Here is a 17223-nt window from a genome sequence, read left to right on the forward strand (position 1 = left end):
ATGGCCTGGCAGACACATAAATCTTGAGTTCCTTGTAAACCAACACTGGATCTGGAAATAGTCACATTGCTGAAATCTGAATTACCTCACCCAATAACAGATGATACATTAATGAGCTACCTGAAGGCATTAAAATAAGAACAACAAATTTGGGGGATTTATTGAGTTGTATTTTACAATTTTATAGTGCCAAGGAAAACTCAGAGAGAAATCTTGATTTAATAAGAAAATGTGCATCTGAATAAAATAATATGTGGCAATAATTTATCGTATTATTTTTCTATAAATATGAAACTGTTTTCTCACCAACCATTATACATCTGTTTTGCATGGCTTTAGCTGCTTTATTTTTGTTTCTGTCTAATAATAATTTTTTCTAACTCTATTAAGACAAGCACTTTACTAGTTTAGATTCCACCTTTATGATATCCTGGGAGGACTGCATCTGTCTTCATTATCATTTTTCTACCCTCATCATTCAAAAGGATTGGGTTGAATAATTTATCAATGACATAAGAAGACAGTTCGTGACTGCAAAAACCTTTGTTCAGTAACTTCATAGCAGCTGAGTATATATGGCCCTCAGCCATACACACAATCTGCACAAGTAACATAAATAACCTAAGGCAGCTTAAGTGCATGGACTGACTGACTCAGCATAACAAACGGGCATTACAACCATTATTGCAATAGGAATCATGGTTATAGTTTGCTATTTCCCCTCCATCACAACTTAGAGAAAGCACCTGAGGAAGAAAAGCTGTCTGTTTTCTGACTGCTGGTAGGGTCACCTTCACTGCACTAAACATATTTTTTAGTTCTTGGTCTTGAAAATCACCTTTTATATCAAAACTTTCATATGAAGGCTTCATGAAACAAATAACAGAAGCAACACAACTACAACTTTATCTAAAATAAACCAAAGAAAAGACCAAGAATTAAACAACTTTCAACACCCTAATAACACAATTTTCACTGTTGTAAATATCGAACTGACACCCTTGTATTAAGCTCTTTGAACTTTAATTTCAGGTTCTTGTCTTTCCAGTTTCAACATTTTCTGCCACAAACAAGTTATATTATCTGCTTTGGAAAATTAATTGAGGGCATTGCTGCAGGGAACAAAGCTGGAAGACATCAATCACTATGTGCTGGCAAATCACATTTTTTGTTCTAACAGCTGCATTTATATACAAAGCAGAGAGTCTGAAGAAAAAGTAAGTTTCTGTGAGCCCAAAGAAATGTATTGAAAAAACTCGTAACTACTGTAGGAGATGCAGTAGTTAATTATCCTTCTTTCCTAATTTCAGAATAAGGTTTTGGAAAACAAACCTTTTCCTTTTTGATTCAAGTTAGAATGCAACACTTCAAAACAATTACTTTCATAGAGGGAAACAGTTTCTGAATAGGTTCTATTACTCCTTCTCCACCTTACCCACCTTTATAATTTTATTTAGGGTTGCTGTTTTTGTTATTATTAATATTCTTTTGAAAGAGGAAGAAAAAAACCCACCATATTGCTATCCTCTGTTTTCCCAGAAAAGACAGTAGAAGTGGACATGAAGGCTGAAAGCTAATTCTCTGTTAGCTTCATCAGAATTGGAAGGAGTGGAAGTTAAATGTGAAGACAAAGTCATCCCACACTAAACTTGTGAAGAACTTGAGGTAAATGATGCTGGAACAGAAGGCCTTCTCATTACCTTTAGCTGCTGTACTACCAGACAGAAAGGGACACTGGATTTCTTGGCAGCAATATAAAGATGGAACATCATACTCATGATGTTTCAACATTTGGCGAATTATTTTCAAGATGCTGAGCTTCTAATTGCTGCAGAGTCCCAAAGCAATTACAGGTATCAAAATCAAATCACCTGCTTTCAGTAGTGTGCCAAAGACACCAGAAACTGCTTCTTTCTCCTTTCTTTTGGCAATGAAAGTACTGCCAACTGCATCCAAAGTCTATCCTAAGAGTACTTTTACTATTGCTTTCCAATTTAAGACATTTCTTACACCATTAGTAGGCACTCTGTCAATAAAACAGATAACCCTAGAAAAACACAGGCCAAGTTGACAAGACATTGATTTATACACTGATGACTTTTATCTTTTAAAAATTAACTTGTACAAAACACTATCTAGCACCCAGAGCCAGGCCTGCAGGAAAGGTCAAAGAAGCAGTAAACTCATCCTCCCACATGGAAGCTGTCCTGAGAAAGAAGGTATGAAAGGATTTTAATCAGCTTCAAATAACAAGTGCTTTGCTCCTCCACCAAGTCCCCAGTCTTGCTGTGAAGTTCCTGGAGAGAGCCCTGAGATGAGCAAGCACTACCTGACAGCTTCACAGCTACATCCTCCCACTCTGCCAGGCTGTGCTCTCCAGGCTCTGCTCCTCCGTACACAACACCACCACCTCTTGCTTCCCTTCCTCCTGTGGCACAGTGTTGAAGCTAAGCTCTCCACGCAACTGAGAACTCCAATGGAATGAAAACTGAATGAGAGGTCAGTTTTCTCACACAAATAAAGCTTTATACCCTCATTTCAGTTTCAGTAGGTTTTATGGTACATAAATGAATCAAACATACGACATTATAAATAAGCTGCACATTGCAGTATGTCAAGGCATTAGAAATGAAATGGCCACAGATGCTAAAAATGAAGTATTTCCCATGAGCTAATAAACAAGACACTATGTCAAAGAATTAGTGAAATGCCTCACTCACAAGAAAGGATCCATTAATTATTTCTGTAGTGCTACACACCTGATTTCATTGTAAAATGACACATTCTAAAAGCAAGGGTGGTGTTCTTTGATTTACAGCCATTACAAAGGCTACTAACACTGCTACATTCAACAGCTTTCCACAGGCCTAGCAAAGTGGACCACAACTGCTGTTTCCAGTGAGGCACAGCAGAAGACAGCTTTCCAGAGGAATCACACTAACTTGCTTTGCTTCATGTCCACAGGATCTTCTGGATTTCCTTACAGCCAGGGACACATTGCCATTTCTTAACTTTGTTGATGAACAGTTCCAAGAAAAGGTCACAGTCAGTATCAAACAGGACACCCGGGAACAAGAACAGCTACAGATTCAAGGGAAACTGACTTTTGTTACAGAGCAGGGGATCCTGAGGCAGTGCTGCTGAGATAAACACTAGTAAGCAGCATGTCAGACTAGTCTAAGAAATGTGTTCTTAGCTTTTCAGTTGATTTCAAAATTTAAAGCAAAATGATTCAGTTTTAGTTCTAGAACTTTATACAAGTGTGAAGATTATAAGCTTTCTAAGGTTAATGAAATAAAAGAAAATGAAAAAGGTCATTTCCAACTTCAGCTTTAGATTTTACACTTACACATGTGGGTTTTTTTAAAAAGAAAAGTAATTTTTTCTAAGCATTGCTGGAATTTAACGGAAATGTGTAAAAAGTATATTACTTTTAAATATAATAGATACTCAAATTTTACATGAAAATTACATCTGTTATTATACAAAATACATGTGGGGTTTTTTTAGATGATGGAAAATATTTTAGTATGAAATAGTTTGCTTGGCTGTAAGGCTGGGCTCCATCCTTGAGTGAAAAATATGAAATTGCTGTTAAATGAATTGCAAAATAGCATTCAAAGTTTTTTCCATTTTTCCCATCAATAAATGATATTCCAACTTGTTTGCTTCCTTCTGTAAGTTCATTCATTCTCTGTGATCTCTTTATTACCTCTGTAATTTTCTGTGACTCCTACTGCCACTGTGACTGACAAGTACATTCTTATAATTTATTTTCATTGATTAAGGATTTTTTTTCTGATGAAAATTCCTTTTTGCTTCTTTGATAGGTCAGAGCAGGTAATGAGTGAGCACAGAACAAAGCATTGTAAAAAAATTCCAAGCTACTATCGTGTCAGTGAAGTTACTAGTACAGAGTCTAATACACTACGCCAAATAAAATACTCGGAATACATCTTTAATAATTTAACTATGGATCAGTGCAACAGAGGTATATACTATTTCTGCACTCATCTATGAATTACAGAAGTTGGAAATTTGTTTTGTGTGGCAAAATGCAATGCCTTATAAAGCACAGGTGGATGGAGAAAATGAAACCTGACTAATATCTGAACTAAGACCTATCTCAACTAAGACAAAACCTACTAATTGAAAACTTTGGCAGGATCAAATTGTGTTAGAAAACATACAGACTGGCAAGGTGAGCCCTTGGTTACCAAGGGTTCCTCTCAGACAGCTGGAAGTCATAAGAACAATGAGATGTGACTTCTTACTGATGCAATGCATGGCTCTCTCTGAGGTCAGCTTTAAGACAGGTCAAGAAGGTAGTAGGTGAGATCTGTCCAACCTGTCAAACTATCCTGCAGAAGAATATAAGAGTGCTGAGCTGACCTCTTGGAACCCAGTTCTGAGAGACTGCTGAACCTGGCTGCCATGCAAAACTTCTGTAGTAACTTACAATAGGAGGTCACCAAGCTTATACACCTAACTTACTATGCCTAAAGATGCTGAGAGTGAGCAGTACAATTACATGAGTATGTGTATGTATTATGCTTGGAAATTTACTTCGTCCTGCTGAGTCACTGTACTAACAAAACTATAAAATGTTTACATAACACACAAATACAGAGCAACCACGTGTGGGCCCTTAAATTAAAGCAAATTTAAGGTAATTACTGGTCTGAAAGTATTTACGTATTTTGCGAATACTAACAGAAAAAGCACTGTCCATTTCAAAAGCTGTATCACTCATAGCTGGTATATATTTTCTTATATTCATTTATTACTTTGTTTTAAACTAAGGTATTATGTTCGTGACATCATGAAACTGGCAATAACCCATGTTGTGATGTTGCTACGTATTGCACTGTTCAAATTTAAGATTTTCTTTTTAACCTAAGCAAAGATGGAAAGAGTCCACTTCCTTTATTTGCAGTGTCCACTTTGTAGCTGAGACAATTCAGCCTGAAATTAGCTCTTGTAGGGCATCCTAAACTTGTCCCCATCATTGCCACCTACAAGCACCTGGACTAACTCTAAACAAGAGCCCAGGCAACAGCAACTTGTGGGACAACCTCCTTGTCCAAAGGTAACTCAGGCAATCGTCAAAAGTCCTCCAGTAGTGGTAATATTGTTTTGCTTATAAAACTACACAAAAGACAAATAACAAAAAAAAAGAATACACTTTTACAAAATAACAGGATTCCTTGTCATCACTTTTATACTCATTTTTCTAACATCTTATCTCACTGAGGGGATAACTGCCAAATGTGAAGGAGTGCTCAAAGTGCCTGTCCTAAATATCCCTGGAAATTCAGTTCAGTGGCTGACCAACTAGATTTGCAAACCTGTCTGGAAGAAGACATGCCCTTTGGCTTCCTAGTAAAAAGGCGTCCTGAGAAACTGAGGGAACTAGTCAAGGGCATCCATCTCCTACCATGAAGAAGCAGGAGGACAGGGTTGCAGCACAATCTTGTGCTGCATGCTCCTCCATTCCCAGGGATACCCAGAGTGAGAGCAGACAAGGTGCTGAGCAAGATTTCAGTGAGAAATCACCTTTCTTCAAAGGCTTCACAAATCCTTCTTGATCCTTCCTCAGGAAGATCTGGTTGCTCTATAGAGAGGAAGTGGCTTATCTACTTCAAAATTTTATGACAAAATACTAATCTGGCCTGGGATCTGCTAAGTTTTCTGACTTTCCAAAGCTCCCAATTTCTTAATAGCTGAAAACCTTTTGACAATGTTAGGACACTGAAATACCATGTGCAGCACACAAAACTTTCTCTGTCAGCACTTACAGAGCTACAGAAAAATCTGCTTCTTCCTTCTTTCCCTCAACAAATAAAATAAAATTAAATCTTCTGAAATAACAGAAGATTATTGAGTTTGTAGAAATCATTACAATTCATTTCTCTCTTTGCTCCTTAGTTTACAACTTGATTTTAGTGAATGTATGTCGGTGAAATCTTAAGGTATTATTTAAGCAAATATACTGGAAATGTGGTTCTGAGAAAAGCACCTCTAATTTCTGTCATGGTAAACATGTCCACTAGAAAAACTAAACAAACTACAATAAGAAAAAAGAAAGAAAGAAAGAAAGAAACAAACAAAATACACACTAAGCCCTCAGGTCCAGAGACAACTTTCAGTGGATGGTTTGAAGAAAAAAGTTCACTTGATCCAACCTCCTTAATAACCAGATGTTTCCCATCACCAAAAATCTCTCTTTAGCTGAAACAATTCCTCTGTTCCAGAGCATTCAGTCTCTAAGAGCATTTACATAACAACATGTGACATCTGAAGCGCTTAAGGCCACCAACCATGGAAGTACAAATTACAGTCATTTTTCAACAGCGGGTGCAAGGTGCAGCAGGGCCAGTGGCTGCTGCAGCAAGGCCAGCAGTGTGTGCCAGGGCCACCAAGGGCCTGCAGCCTGGGACAGTCATGCTGAGAGGTAGAAGAGGCTGATTCTCCTTACCCGCCGTAGGCTGGGATGGGAGGAGGGGGTGCTGCTGCCCGGAACGTGTTGTACACCGTGCGACCTCGGCCTCTTAGGTGTGCACCTCTGTAAGCAGCAGCTGCCGTTGCAGCAGGGTAGGGGAATCCTGGCACTGGGAAGAGAAGAAGAGGAACGTAAAATATTCAGGTCAATCTAGTGCTTTAAAACAAGGGTAATGTAGCAGCATGTTTGTGCTGATATCGAGCCTTGCGCAGAACTGGAGGAGGGAGCTGCCAAGTAAGTAAATGATTAGTCTTTTAACCAGGCATCTCATCTTTTTACACAGCAAATTGGGAATTTAGATGGAAGTATCATAGGTGACTCTGTTTCTCTCAGAAGACACTGTTAAATATAATGTTAACTGTTTTAGCCAACACTGCTACCAGGAGATTCTTGAGGTCCGAGTCTCCCAGTTCAGGCTCAAATTTATAAAGCCAGAGACATTTCCATTACATTATTGGATTTCATTATTGGATTTATCTTCAAAAGTCAGCCCTGCTCTGAGTGGAGGTGAGATGTTAGACCAGGTAATCTCCAGTGACATAAATTATCTAGTGATTTTACCAACCAGAGTTCCATTTTTATTTAAAAGTCAATTATTATCTGGGTCTTAACTGTGTACCAAGATTAAAAAAAGACAGAGCAGCAGTCTTCTCAGATTCTGGGTGTGTATCTTGTTTATAACAGCACCCATTATTCCTTTTCAAAGGCAAGATTTGCATTGTTTGGAAATATCTATTTTAATTCAGATAATATTCAGACCCAATAGGAACACTTTAGACATACAGCAATTAACTCAGTCTTATAGTGCAACTAAGTGTAAACATTAATTACTATTCCATGTGAGACTTAAAATATTTTAATCAGAAATTAACAGTAACACAGCACTACTTAAAAGTGTTAGGTTTTTTTTTCCTGTATAACTTCTCTCTTCATAAACGTTTAACTTGAAAAATAAAAAGGAAACTTTCCACTTTACTTAATCTACCATTTTCTTAACCAATACTTCATTACTTGATTTCTCCTTCATGTCTATGTTCTGGTGAGTGTTAGAAAAGGTATTTTTTGACATAATTAAACAGTGAGAGAAAATAAAATCCAGCTCTGTTGGCATTCAAGTGACTACAGTTGTGCTTTACTGTGTTGAACTGTTTTTCATTATGTAAAAAGAGAGACAAAAGAAATAAATACAGCTTAGCAAAGCCCTAATAAGAAGCAAGCAAATGGAAATAACAATGTATAAAACAGTATGCTTTCTAAGTCTGAAATATGAAATTATTTCAATCTGCATTTGTCTTTCATCTGTTTTAGCACTACATTTTAAATGAAGCCTTGAATTTGAAAAACAAAATGAAAAAAATCAAAACTTTTAGACTTTTCTGACATAACATATGAAGATAAATACTGTAATTATGGTGAATTTTCCATTATTGTCTTACTACTGTGGCTTTTGGGCTTTCCTAGGTCCTTCTCATTGACAAAAAGGTAACACAGCACCTGAAAATATGTATTCTATTTCCAGGTAGCGATATTAAAGGTTAAAATTCTGGGTAAAATAATCAATAGGATCATGTCACCTTAGATTTCAGTTCAGAAAAAAAAAAATTGCTATTTCAGCCCAAGCGAGACATCAGATGGTCAGGAATATGTAATAACCACAGAATTTATTTTGCTACCAACTTTTTAATATCCTTACCCCAAAATAAACCAGCAAAAGTGGTATCATTAGAACACAACTGAAGAATGGACTTCATAAAAACAATTGTATGAAAAGGGCTCTCCCATCAGGAAGCATTAAGTGCTATTAACAAGCCCCAAAAGTAATGAATACACTAGCCAGGAGGGGTAAAGGTTTTAATGACTTGCAGTTTGTAGGTCAACCTTCCTTAGTGCCTCAGCACCAAGCTGCTGAAACTCAGTCAGTGAAAATGGTATTATAATGGGGCTGAAAATGTGTTTGACACTCAGCAGGGAAGCATCTGAGTCCACTTGTAAGCAAAAGTACCATAAATTTATCAAAGTAATTTGATGACTGGAATTCTTTTCATCTCTGGTAGAGAAAAGGCAGATTTCTCCAAGTACACATGGATGATAAGAGGTGAGGAGGTTAAAAAAAAAAAAGACTTTTCTAATGACTATATATGATCAAATATCAAGCCAGAGAAACCATCTGCATTCTCATCTAATAGCCCCATCACTTCAATAGTTATTCATTCAGTTACTTAAATATGAATGAGATTACAACAGCAGGAACAAAAAAATCAGTTCCTACAGCAGAACTGCAATTTTACATTTTCAAATCAAGAAGAGTGAAAATAATATGTTGTGGAAGTGTTTGGCTTTGCTTAATATCATTATCCAAAAGTATACCAATAACCTTGTGCTACAGTCCAAATGACATTTTTTTTAGGAATATTATTTTGGTAGGACACCTCCTTTAAACTTTCTTATTCTATTTTTATATTTAATAATTTTTAAAAATATTTTTTTAAATGCACTATTACAATGAATATTGTCCAAAAAGTTCTCTCTTCTACATACATCTTGTAAGCATGAAAACACTTTGAGGGTATCTCCTCCCTTGAACTTCAGTTTAGATCTTAAAAATGATCAGCAAATACTAACACTTTATAGGAACCATACAGAATCACAGAATGGTTTGGGTTGGAAGGGACCTTAATCATTATGTAGATCCACCCCCCCTCCATGGGCAGGAACACCTCTCTGTAGATATTGTTGCTCCAAGCCCCATCCAACCTGCCCTTGAACACTTTCAGGGATGGGGCTTCCACAACTTCCCTGGGCAGCCCGTTCTAGTGTCTCACCACCCTTACACTAAAGAATTTCTTCCTAATGTCTAATCTAACTCTACCCTCTTCCAGCTTAAAATCATCATCCCTCATTCTATCTCTACATGCCCACATATAAAGTCCCTCCCTCATATCTCAACACATGCCTTGGAAAACAAAGACTGAAGGAATAACAACAAAGCTTGAGTTGCTAAAAGGAGAAATAAAGCCTGATGAAAAATACTTAGGGGATATACACATTGTATTAAATTTTTAAAGCTTTGGGATGGGTGAAAAAGTAGCAGATGCAAAAAGCAACAGGGGGCAGATTTTGTATCAAGGCCATAAAAATATACAGCCATTTTAATGGGCAATTATTCTTTGCATTTGTGCTGTGGTTTGAATGTGTAGGAGAGTGCCATATGCCTTAAGAAAGGTGTGCCATCAAAATGGATGAACAAATCTACCTCTCATCACTCCTAATCTCTCCTCCTTTGCCCAAACCATTAGGTCATCCACCATCAAGACTTCTCAAACATTATATGGCAAAGAATTTTAATGATACATCATGTTGGCTCAGTTTATAGCTAATTTAGTTTAACTGTTAGAAAAGGAGGGAGATGCATTTACACTGTTCCCATAATTCAGGAGGATCCCTGTTGAGGAAGCACTTCAAAAGTGCTGGACAATAAATTAAAACCAAGGAGCTATAATGGATAACATGCTGAGAAAGTCTAAGCAAAAGAACCTATATGATTTTCTGAGATTTCAGGAAGAGGATTGGGAGTTTAATCCAAGTTTGCACTTCACCATAATAGTAATAAGTAGTATTCCTTGGCATTCTTTAAAAGAATTATAAAAACTCATTGAAGAGGATGTGTGCAGCTCTTTGCATTTAACTACACAGTCCAAAATACAAGGCAAATAAAATTTAAACTCTGTTACTATAGTTTATACTATAAGAACATTTTAAAATTATATACATATGGATTCTCTAAATTTCTAAATTTAAATACTCTTTATGAAGTTCACAATGTTTAAAAATAGCAAGCTGAAAATACCTTATTTTTTTTTCACCTGTCAGTTTTGTGAGAGAATTATCCCTGGGATCTAACTGTGAATTAACTGAATTTGAAGGAATTTTGCCATACATGTCAAATACAGTCATAACTGGTCACTGCTACTCCTTTCAGTCACAATCTATTTATTTTTTGAAACACAGACTTAACATTAGTAGAACAATTATTTCCTTACATTGTACAAAAATATGTGTCAGTGTTAAGCACTGTTGTTTAGGAATAAATAAATCTGTATTTTGGACAAACCATTACTTATAGGACATTCTCATTTAAAATGCATTGAAAAGGAAAACAAAAAACTCTAATTAATGTACAAGTCTAATCACCATTCTCCACATGGAAGAGTAATTTTTCACTGTTCATTTGCTCAGTGTAATCTCAAAACTGACATAACAGAAAAGCAATGGCCTATAAATCTGCTCTCATTTGTTTCTTTAATATTCATATTCCATTGAACTACAGCTGCTTGTTGCTGCAGTCTATTACAACATGCAAAACTGTCGATAAAAATATTATGAAAGGCAAGATGTGTTTCTTCATGGCTCTGTGTGCCATTTATTTTGGAAAAAAATAACAACAAATGACTCATGGATCATCCCTTAGTTTGCTGCACACTGGGCGATTAGTGATTAATTACCTTGCTGCAAAGTGACATGGCACAAGGAAATTGACACTGCTCTGATTAATTAACTTTTTATGTGAGACAGTTACTTACAAAACACTGCACACTGTAATTGAATCCCTCTACACAACACTGCTGCATTGAGTTTCCAGTCAAATCCAAATGAGCACCAAATTTTACATACATTTGGTGAAACTTCTTATGATAAGGTGTTCCCTGAAAGATTACATAAATATTTCTAGAGAGAGGAAAGGCAGTGTTCTGGACTATTTTATCCTCAGACATATGAAAATAAGATTTGATAGATTTTTTTTTTCTACACCAAAATACCAACATAGTCAAATTCACACACACAAAAATACATAAAATATTTTGGTAAAAAGCAACATCCTGGTTAATGTGTTTAATCTTATATTAAATTGTAGAAAGATACTCAGCTGTTCCAGCAAAACTTCATTTGGTTATCTTTACCTTTAATTTTCTTCAGACCTAATTGATCTACTCTTTCAACAATGAATTGCACATACTGAATTCACACTTAGCTTCATTTAAAATTATTGTAAGTATACATGGAATTATTCTTTTTCTCTGCCCTCCTTTGTTCCATCTCCTCTAATATATCAATAAACAAACCATCATTGGTTTTAATGTATATTCATACCATTATATGCCAGGAGTTTATAACATTTGCAGCAAAATCTTGATGCCAAAGCTTGGAAGCTTTCTCATCTTTTTGTCTACATTCTTTAACTGTGACAGTGACTGAGTTCTGGCTCAGGTACCCAGAGAGGCTGTGGAGTCTCCATCCATGGAGACATTCAAAAGCTGTTTGGACATGGTGCTGAGCAGCCTACTCGAGGTTACACTGCTTGAGCAGAGGAGGTGGACAAGGTGAACTCCAGAGGCTCCTTCCAACCTTAAGCATTCTGAGACTCACTCATTTGGTGATTCCCTGATTATTAGAAATTCCCACATATCTCATCCTTCTTTTACCAGACTGTATATGCAACCCTCAGACGTCAAGTGATTTCTCTTAACATGCAGAAAAAAAATTATGGAGGATACGGAGGGATAAAAAAAGAACAGATGATTGAGAATTTTTTTGTTAAGTTATGTAGCTGCATGAACTCTGAATAAAAGGATGCTATAACTGATGGTCAAGTTACTTATGGTGTATGTAATAATAAGAGTACTGAATAGCTGATGTCACAAAGAATAGAAATGATTGATGTACAAATAATAGTTGACTTTTTTCAAAATAAACAAATAAAAAAACCAAGAAAAAGATCAGTGAGTAAAAATCACAAAGCAACTAGGCCATACAGAAAATGAAGCAGTAGAGATTAGAAGCCACATCTGATCTTAAATTAAAGAGCAATCTTCAAATAGAGATGATCAAACTGATCAACAACATGTCTTGTGTTCCTGGGGTTTGGACATCTACAGGTTCCAATCAAAATGGAAAACTCCCCTGTGTCTAACTAAACACTGTTTCTGAGACAAAGTAAAAAGGACATGGTTGCAGAAACCTAGATGAAGAGTAGAACTACTATAAAGAGATGTAATAATTATTAATTTGAATTCTTATGAAAGTCAATTATGTGGTGACAAGAAGCTCTGTCTGGATGACACAAGGATTACTAAAAAAACTCAACAGAATTATTAAGCTGTGAAAAAGAACATTGTCAGCACATTGCTGGTTTGGGAAAAATTTAGGCAGAAAGAGATTGAGGAAAAAAAAGAGCTATTAACCCAGTCCAAGCCATAACGGAAAAAATTGCCAACACAAAGTATTGCACCTGCAAAGAGTCATAGGCATTACGGACATGAATTCCTCAAAAGTACTTGCCATTTGTGAAATTCAGGTTGAAGAATTTTGGTTTATGTAACACGGTTTTAAGAATCATGATTTAATAACAACTGTTACACAATGCAAGAAAGAGTATCACTAAACTATTGGAAACAAAATCTTACAGGCTAAGCTGAAAACCACAAATTACCAACTTCACATCTAACAGACAGAATGACTTGAGCTGCATGGTCACCTGTGTGTGCCTACCTACTAACAACGAGTAACACAGCATCTACAATGCAAAGCTAAGGCAACATCAGAAGCCTGCCTCTAGACTCTACACAAAGCATCTTATGTACATCATAGATCATAAAGCACAAAAATACTCAATGTAATTCTCACTATTTAGCTGTGTACTGACAGGACTAAGAGAGTGTACTAAGTGAGGAGTAAGACAAGCAATCCTATTCTCCTAACTCATTGGTTACTCATGAGTACTGCCAGCAACCAAGTGCCATATCTCCATCAACAGGAAAGCACTAAGGTAAAACAAATGAGCTGCCCAACTGTCCTTGGTCAAACATTATTTATTATTTGAAATAAAGAACAGTCTCCACAATTTACGTTAAAAATGCTACGCACTCCTTTCCAGTCATCTCCCACCAGCCAGGGGTAGGATGGTGTAGAAGTTTTTAAAGTCAGTGGCACACAATTTAGGGTATGTCTGTGGCTATAAAACTTGAGCTTGTTCAGACACACTGCACCATCACTAAATACATGAACAGAAGCATGAGTGAAACGAAGGAGGCACTTAAAAACAGATTTGCAGGACTGAAATGAAAATTATACTTACAGATTCTGGACAGCTACAATACATCTCCCTGACTATTTTAATCACCTTCCAAAATACTGATAAAAGGGAAAAGGACAGCTATCCTTAAAACAGGCACAGAAGGACAATATATAGTGATACACAACACAAAAAATGCTTTAAGAACTTCAGGTAATGCTACCAAAAACACCCAACAAACCCAAAAGAGGTTCACTTCACAAATAAATTCAGAGTATAACATAATATGTAATAATATAATTTCATTCAATTTTGTTAATCTTTGTATAATCTTTATAACTATCTCACTTAAAAGTCTGTGGTTATCCAGCATCCAGATTTTGTAACTGTTCAAAGGATGGTCAAGTCCAGTGGGCCAAAACAGTGTTTAAAAATCTCCTAAGGACTCTTCAACGATTAAGCACATCAATCGTTTTATCTGGAAATGATACATTATTTTCCCACCTTTTACAATTTAATACATGGGGAAAAAATAATAGAAAACAATTAGTAAACTTCTGTATTTAAACTTTCGTGTAAACCCATTGTATTCTAACTTACAGACAAGGAAGGGCACTTGTCACATTATTCCAGGGTTATTACCAGGTGATTCTCTTTACTTGATGAAGAAAGGCAATTAATTAATTCAGGAAGCACATTAAAACATAGTTTGACTCCTAAATGTTCACTAATGAGGTTTTTGTAGGCTGGAACTGATATGTGTGATTGGTCTACTTAAATGAATGGACATTTCCCTCAGGGCAGGATTCCTCTACTGCTTCATTCATGACTCTCAGTCCTACAATGGTTAAACTGCCTTAATCACTGAACTCCTCTGCAGGGGTACTCTATCTTTTTTTCTATGAAGCAATAAAAAGCAGACAAAATCACAGACAAATACATCTAATAATATATTATTTCCAGTGTGATAAAGTGAGCTGCCACTCCATTTTATCTTAAGATAAAACAGACCAATCAAAAAATGTAGTTTAAATAAACCTTTTACATTTACTTCACAAATGCTGTAAAGTAAACCAATTATTTATACCATCTGAATACTTATTCTTTAAGCTGTTCCTGATCCATATATGGACACAAAATGGCAAGCTTACTAAACAGTCTCTCCCTTACCAATAATAGCAAAATGACAACAAATAAATTAATAAAATCTACAACAGTAAAATCAGAACAAGTCATTGATATCACTACAATAAAGTAGATGCTCACGTGGGCTGAATACAGTCAATCATGTCTGCTACACAAAAGCCAGAAAAGGATTTACCACATGCCAGGAGCACCTACACTGCAGTTGCTTGGAGTCTCAGGATAATACTATCAGAAGACTATCATCATTACAATATAATTTCTGGGTAATTACATGTGTGCAGCAAATTAAACTTGACAAAATCAACTGAATTAAGGTTTCTAAACTGAATTTTTCCACTGCTGATTCTGCTCAGAAGAGCACTTCAAATCACCTTTCAAAAATTTATATTTTCCCCTTGTAAACTTCGTGGCTGTGGAAATAGCCCAGAATATAAACACAAATGTCAAAGGTCTTACTACAACCCAATAATAATGCCACAGAAAAAGAAAACCTGGAATGTCTTCACTGAAACAAGAATCAAATAATTTCACACAGCATTTTTTAGATAGTTTACTAGTATTCTTGAGCCAAGTAACCTACTTCTAAGCAAGGATATTCCATAGACATATTGAATAAACAGACTTAATTTTGATTTCTGTAGCACAATGAGCCTTCAAATGGACTAAATCCTACTATTGGATATAGTATTTTTACTCAGCATTAATGATTTTCCTCATGGATTCCATGCATATCAACAAAGTCCTGAACTATCCTCCTATGAATCAAAACAAAATGCCCACAGGAAAAAAAAAAAAAAGGTTTTTAAAACCAGTATATGTGTCTATCATACAGAATTGCTAAGTTCTTAATAGAACAGGTGTATAAAAACCAAAATGCCCATATCTTATAATTAATGCTTCAAGCTTCTGCTATAGATTTTCCTTCTCTCCTGGCCTATAATGCAATACTTTGGATCAATGGGATTATCTGAATAATATAGGAACATTTCTAACACCTGCTCTGAAGTAATGAAATCTATTTCCTGATTTCCTTTAAAAGAACGTAAGCATTAAAATATATATATATATAGTCAAAAATATTACAGGACCAAAGGATTCTAGGGAATCTTCTGAAATAACTGCCTTCCCACCTTTCAAAAACATCTCATCTTTGCCTTGTTGTTTTCTGGTTGCTCATAAGCTAAAATCCCAGGGCAACATAGTTTATTGTTTTAATATCTGTCTGACGCAAAGCAAAAGTATTCTCTGGTGAGTGCTTATCTGTCATATGTACTTCTGTGAAAGGAATATCAAGACAAATAAGATGTTCTAGGGCATATCATGGGATTATGAGTTCGGCACTGACTGAATTCTATTTAAAAATAGTTGAAATTATAAATACAAAAAATAACTACAATGGTACTTTGAGGATGGGAGCTTGAAGAGCATTGGGTTTTAAATATTTTAGTTATAGAGGGTTTATACTATTTTAGTATGAATAAAGAACACTCAAGTCCATAAATGAGAAGAACAAAATAATTAAACAGTTAAACCAGTAAAATTCTATTCTAATGATACAATGGACTGTGAACTTACTTTGTATTAATTAAACTCAATGTAATGGCATTTTCTATATTGAAATGAATAACCAGTGATCTGGAAATTCATTTAGACCATTAGGTTAATTATAAAAACTGATGGAAGTTTTATCAGACAATTACAATTAAAGAACACGAACAACATGGGACAGATTTATAAGCATTTGTACCACCTCAATCATTTCTCCTGAAGTCCACCAGCACTTCTTACAAAATTGCAATCAATATGTCAATTAAAAAATGGCCCATCAGCTTCACTTGCCCTTGAGTAGGATAAAACAAAATATATTAATATCTGACTTCTACATTTTTTTATTATTCTACTTTTAATTCTATCATTTTATTGAAGTATAAAAGACTGATTTTTTTTTTTTTTTAATTAAAGCTTATAGAAAAAGAGCACATATATTCTGGAGCTGACGAGAACACTTACTGAAGATGAAGGTAAAATTGACATCAGTTGAAAATATACTCATTGAGGTCAAGGCAAAAATCCCTTTTATGGGCGTGCAAAACATTTGGGAAACAGGCACTCATCTGCACCTCACTCTGACTAAAGGCATGTGGAAATTCACTGTTTTACCATGGATGTCAACTATTCCATCCAGTGAAATGTCCCTTTTAAGACATACCCAGAAAAATCATCTAGTGGTTACATACCTGATAACTCAAGTATCTTTATCTTTACTCGAAGCTAAAATAAAGCCTGGAACTTAAAAAGATCAAAGTTCTGATTTAGAGAGTGAAATATATTGAGCTGCCTTTGAACTTAAATGAAAATCTGTAATCTCTCTCCCATTGCCTTCCACAGGACCTGGGTATGCAGAGCTGTGAATTTTGGAAAAATGTGATGCACATATTCAGATGGCTTCCTCCCTAACCCAGCTAGTGCCCAGTGAGCCCCAGACCTTGGTCAGCTATTTCAGAGC

At 35.7% G+C, this 17223-nt stretch overlaps 1 protein-coding gene across 41 annotated transcripts in view; it reads right to left on the reverse strand.

Annotated features, from left to right (window-relative positions):
• The window catches only part of RBFOX1 (RNA binding fox-1 homolog 1), a 1074031-nt gene that overhangs the window by 41162 nt on the left and 1015646 nt on the right, over positions 1-17223 (reverse strand). For all 41 annotated transcript variants that reach the window (XM_051631846.1, XM_051631815.1, XM_051631814.1 and 38 more), the window contains one exon: positions 6479-6611. In XM_051631846.1, coding sequence (XP_051487806.1) covers positions 6479-6611 — 133 coding nt within the window. The remainder of the gene's footprint in view (positions 1-6478; positions 6612-17223) is intronic.

This window comes from Apus apus, chromosome 14 (genome assembly GCF_020740795.1).
Source record: "Apus apus isolate bApuApu2 chromosome 14, bApuApu2.pri.cur, whole genome shotgun sequence".
Taxonomy (NCBI): Eukaryota; Metazoa; Chordata; class Aves; order Apodiformes; family Apodidae; genus Apus; species Apus apus.